We start from the raw sequence: 20,493 nt of genomic DNA on the forward strand, positions 1-20,493 counted from the left end.
GGTAGCTCAGCTACAAAACTACAATCTACAAAAGAAAAGAGAGGGAGGAAAAAAAAGATAAAAAAAGAGAGAAATGGACTAGTGCAACTCCACTGGCGGGGGAAAAAATATACGGGAAAACTCTATGATTGGTTGGTTTACATATAAAAAAGTCCATGTTGATGAGTCACAATTGGTTGATATTAGTGTAAAACATTACGAACAGGCCAATCAGAGGCAAGATAGGGCTGGTCATTGAACCAGAAAGGTTCAATCACAGCAGACACGCACATCCCAAATGACGACAAGGGAGTCGGAGAACACAAGAAGTAATTTTCTAGCGGGCGATTTAAACAAACAAAAAAAACCCTAGTGGAAGATGGCAGAGGGATTCTCTTCCTTAAATGTTTCTTTTAGCGATATAGATGACATCCTGGAAACTCACAATGCGTCTATTTAGCCACATTTGGACAAAAGTATGCGTTTGGATAAAACAATGCCCAAAACATTCATTTTAGTGGTTTACCTTGTAAGCCCAAATCAAAACTGCTCTCGAAATGGAAGATGTGGTACACACATTAAGGTAAGTTGAGTTCAAAGTTTTACTTCACAAAACTATTATTAACTGTACCCAAACACCACGCAAGTCAGTGTTTTTATGTCAAACTATAGATATATGCTAGTTTTATTTACTGTAGGTAAAGGAAAAGGAATAACATTTTAGGGGTGGGCCAAAGAAAAGGCACACTAAAATAAATACATACAGTGTAGTGTGGTGACCCCCAGAGGGATACGGCGTCCCCAGCTAAATGACAGTAACTAGTAATAGACCCTTATCGGGGCCATCTGGTTCCATATGTACACTCTCGATTACATTAAGATAATTACCTATATAAGAACTTAAATGTAGGAGTTGGGGAAACATTTCATTTTGTTTGACTCTGTTCTAGAGTCACGAAAATATTTACTTCAAATATGTTTAGTTTTATTGATTACATTCATGCGTGGATCGAGTTTGATAAACGGAAAGTGCACTTTTTAAAAAATAATGTTGCCTAAAAGATCTAAACACCTCAATTAAGGTTTTAACAACATGATCTAACTATAAATGTTATGTAATAACAGGCACATGTACAATAAGATGTAATATATACCAATACATAGTTTGATCATTTTAAGGCACACATGACGCATTATTTTAAAAACGCATTACAACGTAAGCTTTTTTCCCCAACAACATATCTGATTACTGCTCACTACAGACTTCATGAGAGCCAACAAACATGATAAAATGTCACTTACTGTACAAGGTCTACTGTTATTAGGATGCCGACTGATATTATCTTGTTATATTCCTGTTTAGATGAAGAATGACTTATAATCCTCACAAAGAAAAGGGAGATAGAGCCAAGTGACTTTTATGTCGTTCTTGGCATTACAGGGTCTAAAGTGACTGTCAAAATGTACCAACTTGTGGGAATTTGCCTTAGCCTTCTTCTATCCAAGTAAGATGCATGATTTATAATGTACAATAAACTTCCAAGGAGCAGGGAAGCAAGGAATCAGCTGACCACTTGCTGATATAAACATAGCAGTATAAATAGTTTGTCTGTGTTAGCGCTTACATTAACAATATCACTAGTACATGGTTAATATTCTAGTCACGACATGTAAATAGAGTATTTTTGGTGCTTTTTGGATTCATGGGCGGAATAGAGAACCTCCTATTTGCTCCACTTTAAGCTAACATTTATTTACAAGTTAGAATTTATAAAAAACCACATCCGTCATGCTTTTCGTCATGATGTGAACAATAGGCAAAAATTCAAAAAAGTGCAGTTCCCCTTTAATGTCTCTTTTATGGGACAGATATTTTGTTCCTTTGTCATTTTGACACTGTGATTTCTGTTAAAACATTAATTTAGCCTGTTCAGAAAATACTCCATTAGAGTATGTATTATGGTGTTTGTTTATTACTATTATTGTTTCACTGTCTTTTATATATTTATTTGTTTCCTGTGTTTTTTCCCCTCATTTTGTACATGATACGCAATTTAAAAGAAATGTTAAAAAGTCAGACAAAAGGAATGTTACTAGCTAATGTTTATTCTAATAAAAAAATCTAAAATTTTTTCTCGTTTGTTGGAAAGTTGTACATGAATTTATATATTTATATAATGTAGCTTTAATGTAGCAAGCTACTTTTGCTGTGTAGCTTGTAGTGGACCCCGACTTAAAGAAGTTGAAAAACTTATTCGGGTGTTACCATTTAGAGGTCAATTGTACGGAATATGTACTGTACTGTGCAATCTACTAATAAAAGTTTCAATCAATCAATCAATCAATCAATCAATCAATCAATGCTACAATTCTCTAGGGATAGCGTCCCTTGTCGCTTAGCTACATTTGAACAAGAGTAACTTGTATCCTAGCTTACAACTTTTTCCAAGTAGCTTGCCCATCACTGATAATAGTTGGTTAATATTCAAGTCACGAAATGTAAATGGGGTATTGTTGGCGCTTTTTGAATGGTTATTTATCGGATTTTATGGGCAAAATAGTGGAGCTTCCTTAGGCTCCGCTGTAAGCAGACTTTTATTTAATATTTAAAATGCATTTAAAAAAATCAATCTGTTGTCATGTCTTTCATGGTTGTGAACGATAAGCAAAATTCCCAAAAAAGTACAGTTCCCCTTTAACATGTCCGACTAGGTCCCCACTTCAGGACGATGTTAAAATAAGCAAGGGCATGTCCACAATTTTAGATTTAATCATGCTCAACCATTAAAAAATGTTTATTCAGGAACTTAGGTACAATACATTGTCAAACTATCTGCAACATTAGGAGCACCTGCAAAGCCCAATATAAGAGGTGTATGAATGTTTGTTACATTTGTCTTCTATAAAACACCTGAGTATGAAGTAGAAGTTGACGCCACTGCAAACTACCACCATAGTAATAAAAAGTCATCCATACTATACAATGACAAAATACAGTAAGTAGAGTTTGGAGGCATACTAATAAGCAGCATATCATGCAATGTATTGGCTAGGCACTTGGTCAAGACTGCTTGCCTTGTATGCCTTCACAATTAAAAAGGCATAATTTACTCCTGCTCAATATCAAAGTGGAAATATGATTATTTTAACCAACATTCATGGCAATGTCACATCTAAACGCATGAACTTCATGATCTGACGCTTTGCTATTGCTTAACGCAACTTTCAACATTGTAACAACATAAGTCAGAAAGACTACATTAATTATGGGTCCCGATTAAATACTAATATTACTATATTTATTATTTGCACATAGTTTATTACCTTTACCCAAAGATACAACTCTTGTACTGGATTTCAATAAAATCTCAGGTGTAGCTAAATTTAGGTTTTTATTTACAAGCCCAATTCATGCCCGGTGAGTGTAATTGACCTACATTAGATTGTTTTGAGGGATTGATGAACATGAATGGAACCGATGGAAGGAAGGGGGACTTAGTTGAAGTAAAAGGCTTCAAACCCAACACAACATTTTTGATAAAAGTTCCAAAATACACAAAGGATTAATTTATTATGGTGAGTGTGGCAGTACACTTACATTTAGAGGGCGGTAGAGGGACATTGTGTTCTCTTCATACTGCTGGTCAAGTCTCTTGTCCTGCAGAGGAAAACAAGCATAAAGATGAGGAAAAAGATTTGAAAGAGCTAAAGCTGCTTAAAAAGTAACTTGTGGGAGTTTCTTACCACACAGTGAACCAGAATGCTCAGAGGAATCCAGAAGACGAGCGAGAAAACGACAACCGACCCCACTATGTTATCAGCCAGGAACTTTCCTGATGGCAAGACGTTAACCATGAATACAAAAACATGTTTTCAGCAGGCTGTGTGATGTCAAACCATTCACCAAATGTGTTAATGTCCAGTTTGTCAATAAAGTCCCAGAGACGCTCAATCACATCCTGCACCTGCTTCATGCATTTTCCCTGTAGGAGCATCAACATAAGTAAACTGACACTGATGCAGTGCTGCCCAGAGTGCAGGGTTAACCGTAGCAGTTAACACTCACGTTCTCAACACAGAAGCCAACAGTGCACGGTTTTCCTTTACGCAAGAAAAGGAAACTGCCATTCGTCAAGACGAAGGGCGAGCAGGTGCCGTCTTTTCCCCGGCAGCAGACCTTACAGGAATCCTCGGTTTCTGCACAGAAAATAATGGAATAACCAACCACTGGGGTAGTGGCACGAATATTGTGTCTTGGAAGTTTTAAGCAGAACAGGAGATTGAGAAGCCACTGTCTAACAATCAAAATAAGATTAACAACTATTCTAGGGCAGATGAAGATCTTAGCAGACTTGTGCCACCCTAGTTCCGTGTTGGAGAAGACATGCACACAACTGCAATGTACCATTGCAGGCACAGGATTGGAGGTTCTGCATTGCCTCACAGAACGGGTTGCACTCTCCATTGAGGCACCGGCCATTGTCCACGCAAACCGTATTGTCTGCGGCATTTGCAGGGGGTGGACACTGGCTGCTGTTGCCTTGAAGCGAACCAAAACAAAGTTGTAAGACAATGCAGGATGTGCTGCAGTTATGGCATGTAACCAACAGGGGGCGCATACCGGTGCAGGAGGATATGCCTTTACATGTAGCACTGATGGGCTCTTGGCATCTTGTCCCTGCTTGCTCAAACCTGCAATTCTTGCAGCATGGGCTGTTTCTGTCACTGTAAAGAAAAGAGTAATGTGTGCACACATTCATAGTCTATCATTTAGCAGTGCATTGTTTTTAAACAATATAGGATAGGTAAAGCGTAATACTAAGTGCATTATTGTTAGGCGTCTTGAGACAGATGTCTTACCTACACTCTGAACCAAACTTAAACTTGCAGCCGGACGAGCAGCAAGAGTCGTCATTGAGGTGGAGCAAGCCCGGGTCGCACTCCTCCCCTTCTTCCACTCGGGAGTTGCCGCACACCTTGCTGTTCCTCTCCTTGAAGCAAACAGGGGCCTTGAAGCGCAGCGTCTTTCCGATGGAGATCTTGCTGCATTTGGAAAAACGCTGGAGGGAGACAGGCTTTATCGGTCAATTGCCGACAATAAATAACAGAACTTTGCTCCATCAACTGTAGTCTTGAAAATACTTGCTGCCATGGCACAGAGGATTCCAGTTTGCTCATTTAAAAACAATGCCATTCATACTTTGTATCACACATTGCATCAATGACTGGACTAATTCCATGTCTTTCGTCATTAGCGCTTTTACCAGTTGCAGTTATGTATACTGTACCAGTCTTCTGGCAAATTGAAAAGTCGCCTACATGGACAATCCGCGCCGATGGCAGCAAAGATGACTGCCTAAAAATGTATCTATGCAACATCTATGATGTGTTGCATTTTGATTCGCGTATCCCGCAAACAAGGCAGTGAATATCAATGCCTTTTATGTAAAATTACCAAAGTTTGCACGATAAATTGGGAACATTCCGGGTTATTAAAAAATGACCAGGAAGTTATTGAAGACAATGGTCCACCCATTTGCAAAACCTAAATCTAATGCAATCCAAATCTAATCAAAAAGGATCATTACCTAGTTTTACAGGCCAACGTAAAAGTAAGACTTAATAACCGAGTTAAATTATGTTAGTGGCAAGTTACTCCATGAAGAATTGAAATAAATACAAACCCCGTTTCCATATGATTTGGGAAATTGTGTTAGATGTAAATATAAACGGAATACAATTATTTGCAAATAACTTGCAACCCATATTCAGTTGAATATGCTACAAAGACAACATATTTGATGTTCAAACCGATAAACATTTTATTTTTCCAAATAATCATTAACTTTAGAATTTGATGCCAGCAACACGTGACAAAGAAGTTGGGAAAGGTGGCAATAAATACTGATAAAGTTGAGGAATTCTCATCAAACACTTATTTGGAGCATCCCACAGGTGTGCAGGCTAATCGAGAAGATGTGAGTGCCATGATTGGGTATAAAAACAGCTTCCATGAAATGCTAAGTAATTCCCAAACAAGGATGGGGAGAGGGTCACCACTTTGTAAGCAAATTGTCGAACAGTTTTAGAACAACATTTCTAAACAAGCTATTGCAATGAATTTAGGGATTTTACGATCTACTATCCGTAAAATCTTCAAAAGGTTCAGAGAATCTGGTGAAATCACTGCACGTAAGCGATGATATTACGGACCTTTGATCCCTCAGGCGGTACTGCATCAAAAACCAACATCAGTGTATAAAGGATATCACCACATGGGCTCAGGAACACTTCATAAAACCACTGTCAGTAACTACAGTTGGTCGCTACATCTGTAAATGCAAGTTAAAACTCTACTCTGCAAAGCAAAGCCCATTTATCAACACCCAGAAACGCCGCCGGCTTCGCTGGGCCCGAGCTCATCTAAGATGGACTGATGCAAAGTGGAAAAGTCTTCTGTGGTCTGACAAGTCCACATTTCAAATTATATTTGGGAACTGTGGATGTGGTGTCCTCCGGAACAAAGACGAAAATAACCATCCGGATTGTTATAGGCGCAAAGTTCAAAAGCCAGCATCTGTAATGGTATGGAGGTGCATTAGTGCCCATGGGTAACTTACACATCTGTGAAGGCACCATTAATGCTGAATGGTCCATACAGGTTTTGGAGCAACATATGTTGTCATCCAAGCAACGTTATCATGGACGCCCCTGTTTATTTCAGCAAGACAATGCCAAGCCACATGTTACAACAGCGTGGCTTCGTAAGTCCAGACCTGTCTCACATCGAAAATGTGTGGCGCATTATAAGGCATTAAGTACGACAGCGGAGACCCTGGACTGTTGAACGACTGAAGCTATACATAAAACAAGAATGGGAAAGAATTCCACTTTCAAAGCTTAAACAATTAGTTTCCTCAGTTCCCAAACGTTTATTGAGTGTTGTTACAAGAAAAGGTGATGTAACAGTGGTGAGCATGCCCTTTCCCAACTACTTTGGCACAAGTTGCAGCCATGAAATTCTAAGTTAATTATTATTTGCAAAAAAAAAATAAAGTTTATGAGTTTGAACATCAAATATATTGTCTTTGTAGTGCATTCAAATGAATATGGGTTGAAAATATTTGCAAATCATTGTATTCCGTTTATATTTACATCTAACACAATTTCCCAACTGATATGGAAACGGGGTTTGTATAAAGGTGTCACAATCAGTAGCTGAGCATTGAGTCCGTTCAGTGTAAAGAAACTGCAACAAGTACTCCTGTCACGGGCTTCATTCAGTCACCATTTAATCTCGCTTCTTCATTTCTGTGTTGAATAAACTACAATAATTGTAAGTTATTATAGCAAGTGGAAAACACTAACAAAACATCTAAAGCCTGCAGGATAGTAGCACTATACCATGGAATATAATTATGTGTATTGCAGTTATAATTAATGCAACATTAAGTAGTTATCAAAAATGAATAAATATGTATGGATGACATTTAATGACAAGTACACTTGAGTTTATTACTCTCCTGGGGATCAATAAAGGTAATCTTAGTTTTATATTAAAATACAATTAATAATTTATTTATTCATTATTAATAACACTTTGTTTATGTGTATTATTTTGTACTGCTATCATAATGTTATTAATTGATGACTGTTATATCAAGCAGCAATAAATAAGACTTCAAAATCTATGCCTATTTGATTTTATCTTTTTCCCGCTTTTTTAATAATCAATGAATGTATAATATTGTGATAAACCTAAAACAGTGATTATTAGACTGTAACCATTTTGTCAAAATCTATTATTGTTGCAGCATCTAGAGCCACCTAAAGGAAGACTGCACTTTTTTTGGAATGATGCCTATAGTTCACAATCATTATGAAAGACATGACGATGGATGGACAAAGGGGGGAGCAAGCGCTTTTCGTGTCGTCCTCGGCAGTTCCAGGTCCTGTCAAAGTCAAAGTGTCATGGCTGTCATGTCATGGCTGTCAAAGTGTCCCATCTTGTCGGATTATATCATAAAACATCTATTTTTCAGGTGAGCCGCATGATTTATGATCCACAATAATCTTACAGGGAGCAGAGAAGCGAGAAAACAACAAACCACACGATGATGTAAACATAGGGACACCCGGAAGTGATCACGGCACCGCTCTAAATAGTTTGTCTGCCTTAGCGTTTATAATATCACAAATATTTGGTTAACATTCAAGTCATGAAATGTAAATTGAGAATTGTTGGCACTTCTTTAATGGTTATTTATCGGATTTTATGGGCGGAATAGAGGATCTGCCATTGACTCGGCTGTAAGCGGACTTAAATTTACGTTTATTTAATATTTAGAATTTTTTTTTTTTTAATCCATCTGTCGTCTTGTCTTTCATGATGATTGTGAATGATGGGCAAAATTCCAAAAACAGTGCAGTTCCCCTTTGAAGCTGGAATGTACTCTTGTATCACAGTTTGTGACCCCTCTGATGGCACCTTGATCCATTTATAGATTTTCTGTGGGGGCTGGTGCATGACTTGTAATCCTCCTCTAAAACAATAATGGCCAGAATTCCCTGAATGAGCAAAAACCGCTGTTGACTAGATATTTACCTTGTTGTGAAGAGTGAGCAAAATTGACACATTTGTTGCCACTGGAATTAATCATTCAGAAACATTTACCGGTATTTAGTTTTAATGGATGTTTTACTCATAAACCATAGGAAAACATCTTCGTAAAAATGGACTGCGCAACCCCTGAATAAGTCAAAGCAGTGAACAGGTTAATTTCCAATGCTATTCAGCCTTTCGGGACATGGGACAAGAGAGAGCTACACAGTAATTGAAAATTTACAAAGCCTATAAATAATTACTGTAACAACCTGCTGGTAATGTTTAAGTTCATTTGTTCCTGATGTTTAGTGTTCTCATGTTCGTGAACATACCCTGCCTGAAAGATGATTGACGGGGAATGAGGAAGAGTTGTGTGTGAGAAAAAAAAATAGATAGTGTGTGAACAAAAAAAGAATGTCTTAGAATTGAACCAGTCAGCACAAGAATGGCAATACAAGTTAAAAAGAGTGTCATACTTTGTGTGACTTTTTCTGGACAAAACAACACAAGTTTAATAACGACACATTCAGTAATTGTTTTTAAAAAAGCACTGAGATATTAAGTACACAATGTCAGTTTGGATAGAAATGTTCAGTTGTCAATTATCCTATTCAATAATGTTTGCTTTTCAGACATTGTTTTCTCTCCTGTACTTAGGGATCTTCCTGTGCAAAAAAGGGACCAATCACAGCTCTGTGGTCTGTGTCGCTGCCGCGGAGCTACAATTTTTTGGAGCTGCACGTCAAGGTCTGTGGCAGCCTGCAGGGTATGCAGGGGGAGGAGCAAGACAGCGACGCTTACGCAAGTTACGTGGCGCGAGAATATATACCAGGCTGAAGGGAAAGGCATGGTTAACTGGTCCAGTTTAGGCTTAAAAATGCCAGCAGCGAGAACTGGAATAGTCACAGTTTGTCACAGCAATATGTAGTGTATGTAATAGTTTAGGCTTGCAAATAGGTACCTTGTTGTTGACATGGTCTCCGCTCACAGCGATTGGGTACATGACAAACTTGCCCCCATGGTCGTCACTGGGAGCACAGTATGGAATGTTGTCCGGATCGTGCTCTGCGCCAAAGTTATGACCCAGCTCATGAGTGGTGACCAAATCTGCCTCCTTAAAGGAACACATCAGTGAGTTTGTGGAAAACATACAGCAGTGTTTTCATTGTTTTAGGGGTGTTGAAGTAACGAATATGTGCTCACATATTAGTATCAACATGAACGTTTACATATTTCATAAACAATATTTGATATATCACAGAAATTGCGGTCAACAGAGTATTGCAGAAATTACAGGAATGATGTTTGTTTTGAGTGAAGGTGAACTAGACCTTTGTTAAAATGGTTTTGCCATAATTCTTGGTGCTGGTCAAGCCGGTGTTGAGGTAAGTTGGCTTCTTAGCGGACAAAGATGGATAATATGCTGTTCAAATAACACAAACAAACATTAGTATTTGCCTACTATGATGCACATGCTATGGATGTTTAATACAGTGGCACCTCGATTTACAAACCCCCCATTGTAAAAACTTTTCGGTTTACGAACCGCAGACCAAATACAAATATTCTTTGCTGTACGAGCCTTGTCTTGGTGTACCAACTTTTCATGCACTAACTGTGTTTCTGCAGGGCAGTCATTTTGATCTTGACAGCAAATCCACCACGAGTGCTCATTTAGTCAGTCAGCAGAGTGATTAAATGAGCAAAAAAGTAATTGAGAAGCGACGTGTGGTTTAAATCATTCAGTTTATCCACAGCGCTGCTGACACTGACCCCACCCCAAATCATTGTAGCGACCTGGATGTTACAGTTTGAAATCTTAAAACACCTTACTTTGAGTGCACCACAGGGCTAGTGACTGTGCGTGTGTGTGTGTGTGTGTGTGTGTGTGTGTGGACTGTGGAAGCAGGGCGGCTGCATAGAAATGAAATGATAAACGGTAATAATGATAACCAAGGTAAAACTCCAGAGGATTAAGATTATGGTTTCAAATTGAAATGACTGAAAAACCGTGATTGATAACTGCACTTTGATAAACTCAAGAACTAACTGGCGCCAGCTTGCAAGCTTAGATGCATTAAGAAACTACTTACACCACTTTAAACTTGTGTAAACACAATGATGTCTGAACAACTGCACATTCAACCTACAAGGTGTGCTGTCTTAAAACAGTAATCATTCTATACTCAGAGGAATAAGGTTAACATTTCAAGGAGACTTTATTTGTACCTGTACGTAGGTTTGTTTTGCAGTGTAAAATAGAGGATGACATCCGCATGGACATTAAAATGTACCCTATATACAGTGGGGCAAAAAAGTATTGAGTCAGCCACCAATTGTGCAAGTTCTCCCACTTAAAATGATGACAGAGGTCTGTAATTTTCATCATAGGTACACTTTAATTGTGAGACAGAATGTGAAAAAAAATCCAGGAATTCACATTGTAGGAATTTTAAATAATTTATTTGTAAATTATGGTGGAAAATAAGTATTTGGTCAACCATTCAAAGCTCTCACTGATGGAAGGAGGTTTTAGCTCAAAATCTCACGATACATGGCCCCATTCATTCTTTCCTTAACACGGATCAATCGTCCTGTCTCCTTAGCAGAAAAACAGCCCCAAAGCATGATGTTTCCACCCCCATGCTTCACAGTAGGTGTGGTGTTCTTGGGATGCAACTCAGTATTCTTCTTCCTTCAAACACGACGAGTTTAGTTTATACTAAAAAGTTCTATATTAGTTTCATCTGACCACATTACATTCTCCCAATCCTCTGCTGTATCATGCATGTATCCATTTTGGTATAAACTCAACTTGTCGTGTTTGGAGGAAGAAGAATACTGAGTTGCATCCCAAGAACACCACACCTACTGTGAAGCATGGGGGTGGAAACATCATGCTTTGGGGCTGTTTTTCTGCTTAGGGGACAGGACAATTGATCCGTGCTAGGGAAAGAATGAATGGGGCCATGTATCGTGACATTTTGAGCCAAAACCTCCTTCCATCAGTGAGAGCTTTGAATGGTTGAACAAATACTTATTTTCCACCATAATTTACAAATAAATTCTTTAAAATTCCTACAATGTGAATTCCTGGATTTTTTTTTTCACATTCTGTCTCTCACAGTAAAAGTGTACCTATGATGAAAATTACAGACCTCTGTCATCATTTAGAGTGGGAGAACTTGCACAATCGGTGGCTGACTAAATACTTTTTTGCCTCAAATGCAATCTAAGCCATTAAAACACAAACACTAAAACACTTTCCTTGACGCATAAGAAACATGCAACATGCAAAATAGTGGGTTTTCTAAAAATGAGTCTATTATAGTTATTTAAAAATATACCTTCATCAAAAGATTTCAGTGTGTGTACAAGTACTTTTTGAACAGATTCAACAATTATAATAATAAAAGAGATCATTTTGGTCACCTTAACTGTAATATTAAATTTTCATGTCGTCACATTCCTAAGGCGGCGTAAGGAGAACAGTTCAGTTAGTTGGTGTCGTTTTTTGGCTTTGTTTATAAAGGGATAGTTAATCTATTATACCCTTATGTGTATTTGTTATACAATACTGAATACCGCTTTCTAAGACCGGTTGATCTGCCGTTTCTGTTCTTTTTCTCCTCTGTCCCACTCTCCCTTGTGGAGGGGGTCCGGTCCGGTGGCCATGGATGAAGTACTGGCTGTGCAGAGTCGGGACCCAGGATGGACCGCTCGTCCAGAGTCGGGACCCAGGATGGACCGCTCGCCTGTGTATCGGCTGGGGACATCTCTGCGCTACTAATCTGCCTCCGCTTGGGATGGTTTCCAGTTGGCTCCACTATGGACGGGACTCTCGCTACTGTGTTGGATCCACTTTGGACTGGACTCTCACGGTTGTGCTGGATCCACTATGGATTGAACTGTCACAGTATCATGTTAGACCTGCTCAACATCCATTGCTTTCGGTCCCCTGGGGATGCAGGGGGGGGTTCCCACATATGCGGTCCTCTCCTAGGTTTCTCATAGTCATCATTGTCACTGTCGCCGACGTCCCACTGGGGTGAGTTTTCCTTGCCCTTATGTGGGCTTTACCGAGAATGTCGCTGTGGTTTGTGTTGTGGTTTGTGCAGCCTTTGGAGACATTAGTGATTTAGGGCTAAATAAATAAACATTGATTGATTGATTGATAACTAAAACATAGACTTTTGGCAAGGCTGGACCCAAATTTGTATGTTTAGATGGTTTGTTATGAAAATATTTGCTTCAATATACAAACTTTTCTTATTACGAACCCTGTTAAAAACGACTGAGTCTGTAAAGGAAGGTTCCACTGTATACACAAACAGCACAATTGGAAGACTAACCCATTTTACAACGGTTTTATCAAAACAAGGCTGGGCTTCTTACGTTTTGGGCAGAGGCCGCCAAGGGCCTGAGCTTTGGAGGGAGCCACGTATGCAAGCCCAAGGGTGCCCTCGTCAAAATCCTGGTAGGTGAAGAGGTGGGCCAGACACACAGTGGAGGCGTTGTCAGCAATGTCTGAGCTGAATTGCTGAACGACACAGGAGATAATTTAGGAGCCAAGGTTACCAACTGATAAGAACATTCTTCAAATAGGGAGGCCCAAGATGTTTTATAATCACTTTGCCACATTTTGAAAGCTCCTATTTAAAGTATTTCATCTCCACCTACCTCCAGAAGCTTCTTTACATCCCACACCGCCTTCCCTCGCACAGGACTGTTCTCCATGTTGTAGTGGACCCAGCCAGTACCTGCGCGGCCAGGGGGGGGTTTTGTGGGCTCCTTGTGAATGATCATCTGCCAATGAGAGTACATATTTCTTTAATATATTTTTTTTTTTGCAAAAGACAGCAGCATTTGCTACCATCCTAACTTTAAGCCAAAGTAAAGTCAATCGACAATAAATACATGTGTTGTGTTTTAAACCATAAAAATGCCCCTTAAGGACTGAGGTCATATTTTCTTCACATTTAGGGTAAAAAAAAAGAACACAACTGGCGCGGATGAATGAATCATGAATGCATATCTTTTGAGTGAGAAAAGGGTAGTCGGAGTACAATAAACAGTGTCTCTATTCATTGCCAAAGGCAGCGGAACAAACTTAATGAGCTGAAGACAAAAGCTTTCAGTTCCTCCTAAAGATGTATTTTATTCAATGCGGTGAGCAGTTTTAGTCTACCACTGACTTCCTGGGGAGACTCAGCCAGAATGGAAGACACACACCTGATTTATTTGGACACCATAACCAATAAACTCATCGTCCCAGGTTGTGTTTCGGTAAATGTCATCTACTCGATCAATCAGCTCAATCTAAAACAAAGAAAAAAAGTGATTATTATTATAACAATACATCTTAGTAGACATATTACAAAAGCTGAGGCGGCAATTGAAGTATGTCTGACCAGATAGTTGAGAGTGACACTCTCTTGTCCGCGTCCCATGTGTTTAAAGAAGCGGTGATCTGCAACCAGTAAAAGAGGGCACGTGTTCTTCTTGTGGTCGTGGACCTGACGCTTTTCTCGGGGATGAAAATCTGCAAAGGGTTCCGGTATGGATTATATAGTCTCTAAAAATACATACTGAACAAGAGTGATACCTTGTGACCTATTATTGACATACATGCAAAAAGCTAAACATTACCGATATGATACACACATAAAAGCATAAGCCCTGAAAGCATGAGTTTTCAGACTGTGGCACTGTGAGTCTCCCCTCAAAGACTAGACTAATTAGGGGTAATCCAAACCTCTTTACCCATTACAATATTGATTATGAGTCTCAAGTATTGAGATTATTAAAATGCGATAAGATATTAGCAGGAATTATAGAGGGCAGCATGGCTCAGGTAGTAGAGTGGATGGCCCCTAACCAAAGACCATTTTTGAGGAAAATATTGAACCCCCAGTTGCTCCTAATGCTGCACCATTAGTAAGTGAATGTGATAATAGTGTCAAAGTACCCAGACAACTTTTGAAGGTAGAAAAGTGCTATACAAATATTTAGCTTTTATACATATTTTTATTCTGTAGTATGGTATGTTAGAAAAGGCTTGATTATGTAAAATTACTCAAAAATAGATCAATAGTAGGTATAAAAAAACTAACCCATTTATTAATTATCGCCTGGATGTATGTATGTTGTCTTTAAGCTGAAGGGGAGTGGTAAATACGTTTTGGCCACAATAGTTAAGCTAAGCTCATGACAGTAAATTGAATAATGTGGACACTTTTGTTACTGGATACTTATTAATACACTTTTGTCTTTGTTCGTAGTATGTCATTACAGGTACAATCGGATACTTGTTTACATTGAAAAATATGTTTTAGACTGCAATATTGTTAAATTAAGTACACCTACTATGTGGCTTGTGTGCTATTGTGTGCATAGCTGTTGTGTAGCTGCTAACCCCTAGTAGCCTATAGCCTACCATGATTTATCTTTTGTAAATGCCATCCATCCATCCATTTTCTACTGCTTGTCCTTCCCGGGCTGGAGCCTATCCCAGCTGCATACGGGCGGAAGGTGGGGTTCACTCTGGACAAGTCCTTTTTGTAAATTACCACTAAAATACAAGAAGAGACTGACCTTGTGTGCTGACTGGAGGACATTTAGATATTAACTTGCTAAAGGCTCTCCAGGACTGCTTGTATCGGAAATATTAAATGCAAGCCAATATAATCCGATACTTGTTTTTTTGTTGTTGTTGCTGATATTGGATCGATCCAAAATCAATATCAGATCGGGACACTGTGAACTACAAAATTATAGTACAACACTATAAAATAATTTTCTGCTCACCGTAGACTCTGTTTACACACTTGTAAAAACAAGAATCTATTTTGCTGACTGAAGTGGCGTATCATAATTTAAAAATGTTTATTTTTCTTCAACTGCTGCAGCTCTCCTCACACCTTCTGTAAACAATGTAAATCAACTTCCCAGCCACCTTATTCTTACATTAGAATCCTACATTTCTTATGCTAGTTTCAGTTGTCAGGATGATGCAAATGAGCACGCAACTATGTGAATTTGTGTGAATTATATTTATATACCGCTTTTCTATAGTGACTCAAAGTGCTTAACATAGTGAAACACAAAATCTAAATTACATTTAAACCAGTGTAGATGGCACTGGGAGCAGGTGGCTAAAGTGTCTTGCCAAAAGACACAACGGCAGTGACTTCGATGTGTACAAGTGGGTGTGTTTGTGTAAGCATACAATTTGCAATAAACTCTCCAGAGATGTGGGTGTGCTCTTGTCTTTGACAACAAGCAGTGGAAGACAACGCAGATTCATCTCATTGGGTAGGAATTTTAATGCCTCCTTCAAACAGAACTTTGACCTCAACTCCCGTCCTCTGTGAGTACTTTCGACCAACCAGTGGGAGGTGTCAGTTTTACAATAGTCTCCTTTACCGTTCAATGCTTTACTATTCCTAAGCAGCACTGTTGTTTTACACAATACTCTACAATAAAACACTTATTAAATTGACAGCTCCACAATCTCACACCCACACCTTATGTCCCTGGCTACAAGGGCCTTTCTCCCGCTTAGACATTTGTTATCCTCCTACTCTTTGTTTCCCCTTATTTATCAACTTTTTTCATACATGATCTTAAACCACTTCAACGCCTCATCTTCCTCTAACGAAATGTACAAAAATGATGAGGGGTAAGTAAAAGCAGACACACCGTTTGTATTGTCTGTCACCTCAGGCTCGCCCCGACCCGGTCTGGTGAACTCTGGCAGCAGGTCGTTGGTGTCTGCGTGCATGTAACCACACACTTTAGGAGAGGCGATGCGGCTTAGATTCTTGATGTCTTCAGAGCGATACACCAGCAGCCTGCCATCGGCGGAGGTGTCTGTAAATCTCCATAAGGGCTGGAGCAGAAAATAAATGGCAAATAATGGACACAACTGATTAATAAATCGGGGTGGAAAAAACTCTTATTGCATTGACTAATACAGGGTAACCTCTACATTAAAAACCCTCTAAAGTGGTACAATTTGACCAAAATTTTCTGGGTAAAATCATACGAGAACTCATGAACTCTCACTATCTCACAAGACTTTAGCTTAGTGACAATCTCCAGGAATATTAACTCCTTCGGCCATACCAGAAATGGCAACACAGTAATTGGTGATTATAACCATAGAACAGGGTTATGTCCTGGCTGCTCAGTAAAATACAATGTTAGGTTCATGGCTGAAACCTCAGGTTTGCTATGGTCCCAAGTCCCTACCATTTTAGGGGCACATGATAAGTACAATGAATGTTAACTATGTATTAAAGATGGATGGATTTACAGTCTTTATGGGCCCCCATTGACTCAATCATAACTCAAACCCTGCATAAGTCAGCAATAAATCAACAACAAAAAAATGATAATGCACACTTTGGTCATATACAACATATAAGTTAAGGGGAATACACACTTTTTATTTGCCCGCCACAAATTAACTTGAACGGCCACAATTAAATTTGGTGAAACCTCTTGCTAATAAACACATTATGATGGGACTGTCTGTAAAGTAAGCTTGTCGTGAGTTGATATGGTAACTATGCTACTTAACATATCTCATAAGCACCTGGGGCCTCATGTTCAGAGAGTTGCGTGGCTTTCCTACTAAATATGGATGTATGATCAAATCCAGAAAATGGCGTATGCCAGTAAAAATTCAGATGTATGAAAATGTTCGCACGCACAAATCCAAGCTAGATGGCAGTCTACTTGGAATCAACAGCAGACATGTGGCTTGGCATGCCCAGGACACACTCCCTTACAAATATGCAAATCATATTGAAAGTAGCCATGTGACTGACAACGGCAAGCGCTGCCCAATGAGGCTTCTTTCTGCTGACACAGAAAACAGCACACAAGCTAAGAAGAACAAAAAATTGTTCGGGCATCAGGAAAAAAAAGAGGAATGTACATCGTCAAAAAAGACGAGCGTTTGAAAAGATAATCGCTGAAACTGTCCCTATCCTTCGCCGCAACTGTGTCCCTGCTGCTCAACCCTCCCACCCCCACTGCCTGCCACCAGAAGGACCGCCACGCCCTAGCCTATGATGAGTTGCCGTGAGCCAGCGAACATTTCCACGTCAACGTCAGTTTTGATACACCTCACCTTTGCCGTAAAAAAGGGTGTACACCAGATTTTTGAGCATATGCTAGCTTTATACATGAGACCCCTGGTATATTAAGAAGAAGTAGCAGGAGTAGGGATTGGTGAGTGCTGCCAACTTAGTGGCATTTTCCCTTCATTTGGGGAGTGTTCAGACTGCTCTAAATTGTCTTTTCCAAAAAGAGGACAAGCGGGTAATCCAGGCACATTTTCTGGTCCAGTTGGACACTTTTGTAGACAAAGGTAAAAGCATGTATTCTCCCACAGATAGATTGCAGTCCTGCAGCAACACGTTCTATGCAAAGGTTAACTGTTGTTACACTTTTATGACCAATAGAAATGTTACAAAAATTGCCCGTAGTGTGTACCAAATAAATGTTTTATAGTGTCAACAGCTTGTCTATTAAAACACATTGAGTTTACGTTCAATATTTGCCATAGTTAAAATGTTGTGTTTCAAAATAAGAGCGTCATTGACTGCTGATCACAGGAAAATGACAATGACTTATCCTCTGACCTCTACATTGTACTCTGCTTCTTCAGTTAAAATGTGAGCTGAAAACTCGTCTCCATCGATGTGTGCCTGCACACGAGAGTTCTCGTCACCTGAAAGCATAAAGATAAAAGCAGCAAATAATTTTGAAGATCATTTTCTTGTTAAATGATGAAAACCGTTACCAGAACAACACAACTTACTACACAACTGATTTGTCTTAAGGAATTTTAAACAACAAAGAAATCATAGATTAGTGTTGTATGGTACACCGGTTACAAACAAAGTACCATGGTACTAATGAATATAAAAAAGGTACACTATTGCCTTTGAAAAATACTGGTCCTTTTTTTTTATCCACATGCTGCTGCGCTGCAGTGACTTCGCTAGTAATATGTGGAGTTAAAAACTCAGAAGTGTCAGTCAAGTGTCAATTCATGCCCTACATGGTGGAAAACTACATGTTCAAATCAATTGAGAACTACAATTCCCAGAACGCCAAGGGAAAATGGCCATGAAATTACTGATTGAAGACACCTGAAATGGAATGGTTCAGACAAATTCATTCACCAAACAAGCTGCATGCAAGGAAGAACAGCAAGCGGCCACAACCACAAGATCTATTCAACAAGTTTCTCCAAACACACCAATGGTCAGTGAATATGCTTGAAATGCTTAACTTGTACCAGAAAGCTTCTTAATTTGCGGTATAGCGGTATAGCTCGGTTGGTAGAGCGGCTGTGTCAGCAACTTGAGGGTTGCAGGTTCGATTCCCGCTTCCGCCATCCTAGTCACTGCCGTTGTGTCCTTGGGCAAGACACTTTACCCACCTGCTCCCAGTGCCACCCACACTGGTTTAAATGTAACTTAGATATTGGGTTTCACTATGTAAAGCGCTTTGAGTCACTAGAGAAAAGCGCTATATAAATATAATTCACTTCACTTACTCAACTATCTTAATTTGTTCGTTTGAACTGCTGGGTTTAAGTTGAACCCCTACATTACTGCATTTCAGTTTGAGCATTGATTGCATACTGTGTTTGACGAGCTAAAAGGAAGTTGTTTAAAGTTTAAAGCACACGTAAAAGTTTAAAGCTTAAGTTAAAATGTTAAATGGTTTAAGCTGAAGCTAAAATTGCAAATGGTTAAAGTTAAAAGGTTTAAAGTCAAAGCTTATAGTTTAATGTTTTAAAGTTAAACGTACTAATGATTAATGCAAAGTTAAAGGATAAATTCATGTTTGTTTATAACTCTTAAGCTTTAATTTAGAATGTTAAAGTTTAAGACTTCAAAAAAAAGACTATCTACAACCTGGGAGCCATTCTTGTAGTTTCTTTATTCCCTTTAATTACTCTAATTGTTGAATGGATTTAGTTCAGTTCATTTAACCTGTTTGTTCCATTTAATTGATTTAAGTTAATTATTTAATTAATTTAAAATGGTTAATTCGTTGAATTTGTTTAATACGTTTTAAATGTTTATCCGACTTGAACCATTAATACTTAAAACGATTAATTCATTTTGACAAGCAAAGTGTTTGTTAAATCATTATTTACAAGTTTACAAATTCTAGTCTAAAACCGATTCTTTAAAGCCTGTTTAAAAGTTCAGAAACACTAGGTTTAAACACCTAATTGGAAAGTTAAAACATTATGTAGAAATTTTAAAACATTCAGAGGTTTAAAAGCATTTGTACAACATTGTTTGAAAACACCTGTGTAATTACATTAACATCTCTGTTTCTGTGGTTTGAAGTTTTACAACCTGATGATTAATTGAAGATCAGCTGAAATTAAACCAATGCTTGACGATGGAAAATAAAAAGTTGATCAATTAAAAACCATTAGTTGACTGTGTGTCCTTTTTGGAGTGGAATTTAACGCGCATATTGAGTAGCACGCACACACGCACACACACACACACACACACACACACACACACACACACACACACACACACACACACACACACACACACACACACACGGAGTGCATGCAAGCTGAAACTGAAGACAAAAGAGAAATTGGCAAAAAAAAGCAACTATACTGGTTAAGAGGGAGCGTTAAATGCAATACGGAGATGTCTTTGTTTCAAAACTAATCAAGGTGACTCTTTAAACACTGAAGCACCGCTGAACAAGTGATGCTTTAAAATATGCCTTGCCAAAGTTGGCAATACTTTAAACTTTAACATACAAAGAAAAAACATCCAGATCTGCACAATGAGTTTAAAAAGCGACAGGTAATGTAGTTAACTAGCTGGAGAGCTAGTTAACTACAT

General features: G+C 38.7%; 1 protein-coding gene across 2 annotated transcripts in view; it reads right to left on the reverse strand.

Annotated features, from left to right (window-relative positions):
• The window catches only part of adam17a (ADAM metallopeptidase domain 17a), a 39,061-nt gene that overhangs the window by 10,251 nt on the left and 8,317 nt on the right, over window positions 1-20,493 (reverse strand). For both annotated transcript variants that reach the window (XM_061895809.1, XM_061895808.1), the window contains exons 4-18: window positions 18,238-18,326; window positions 16,286-16,475; window positions 13,996-14,126; window positions 13,817-13,903; window positions 13,265-13,390; window positions 12,980-13,124; window positions 9,916-10,007; window positions 9,546-9,698; window positions 4,840-5,039; window positions 4,601-4,704; window positions 4,385-4,519; window positions 4,046-4,176; window positions 3,884-3,962; window positions 3,724-3,812; window positions 3,578-3,637 (exon numbers count right to left, since the gene is read on the reverse strand). In XM_061895809.1, the coding sequence (XP_061751793.1) occupies window positions 3,578-3,637; window positions 3,724-3,812; window positions 3,884-3,962; window positions 4,046-4,176; window positions 4,385-4,519; window positions 4,601-4,704; window positions 4,840-5,039; window positions 9,546-9,698; window positions 9,916-10,007; window positions 12,980-13,124; window positions 13,265-13,390; window positions 13,817-13,903; window positions 13,996-14,126; window positions 16,286-16,475; window positions 18,238-18,326 (1,811 nt within the window). The remainder of the gene's footprint in view (window positions 1-3,577; window positions 3,638-3,723; window positions 3,813-3,883; window positions 3,963-4,045; window positions 4,177-4,384; window positions 4,520-4,600; window positions 4,705-4,839; window positions 5,040-9,545; window positions 9,699-9,915; window positions 10,008-12,979; window positions 13,125-13,264; window positions 13,391-13,816; window positions 13,904-13,995; window positions 14,127-16,285; window positions 16,476-18,237; window positions 18,327-20,493) is intronic.

This window comes from Nerophis ophidion, linkage group LG03 (assembly GCF_033978795.1).
Source record: "Nerophis ophidion isolate RoL-2023_Sa linkage group LG03, RoL_Noph_v1.0, whole genome shotgun sequence".
In the NCBI taxonomy this organism is placed as follows: domain Eukaryota; kingdom Metazoa; phylum Chordata; class Actinopteri; order Syngnathiformes; family Syngnathidae; genus Nerophis; species Nerophis ophidion.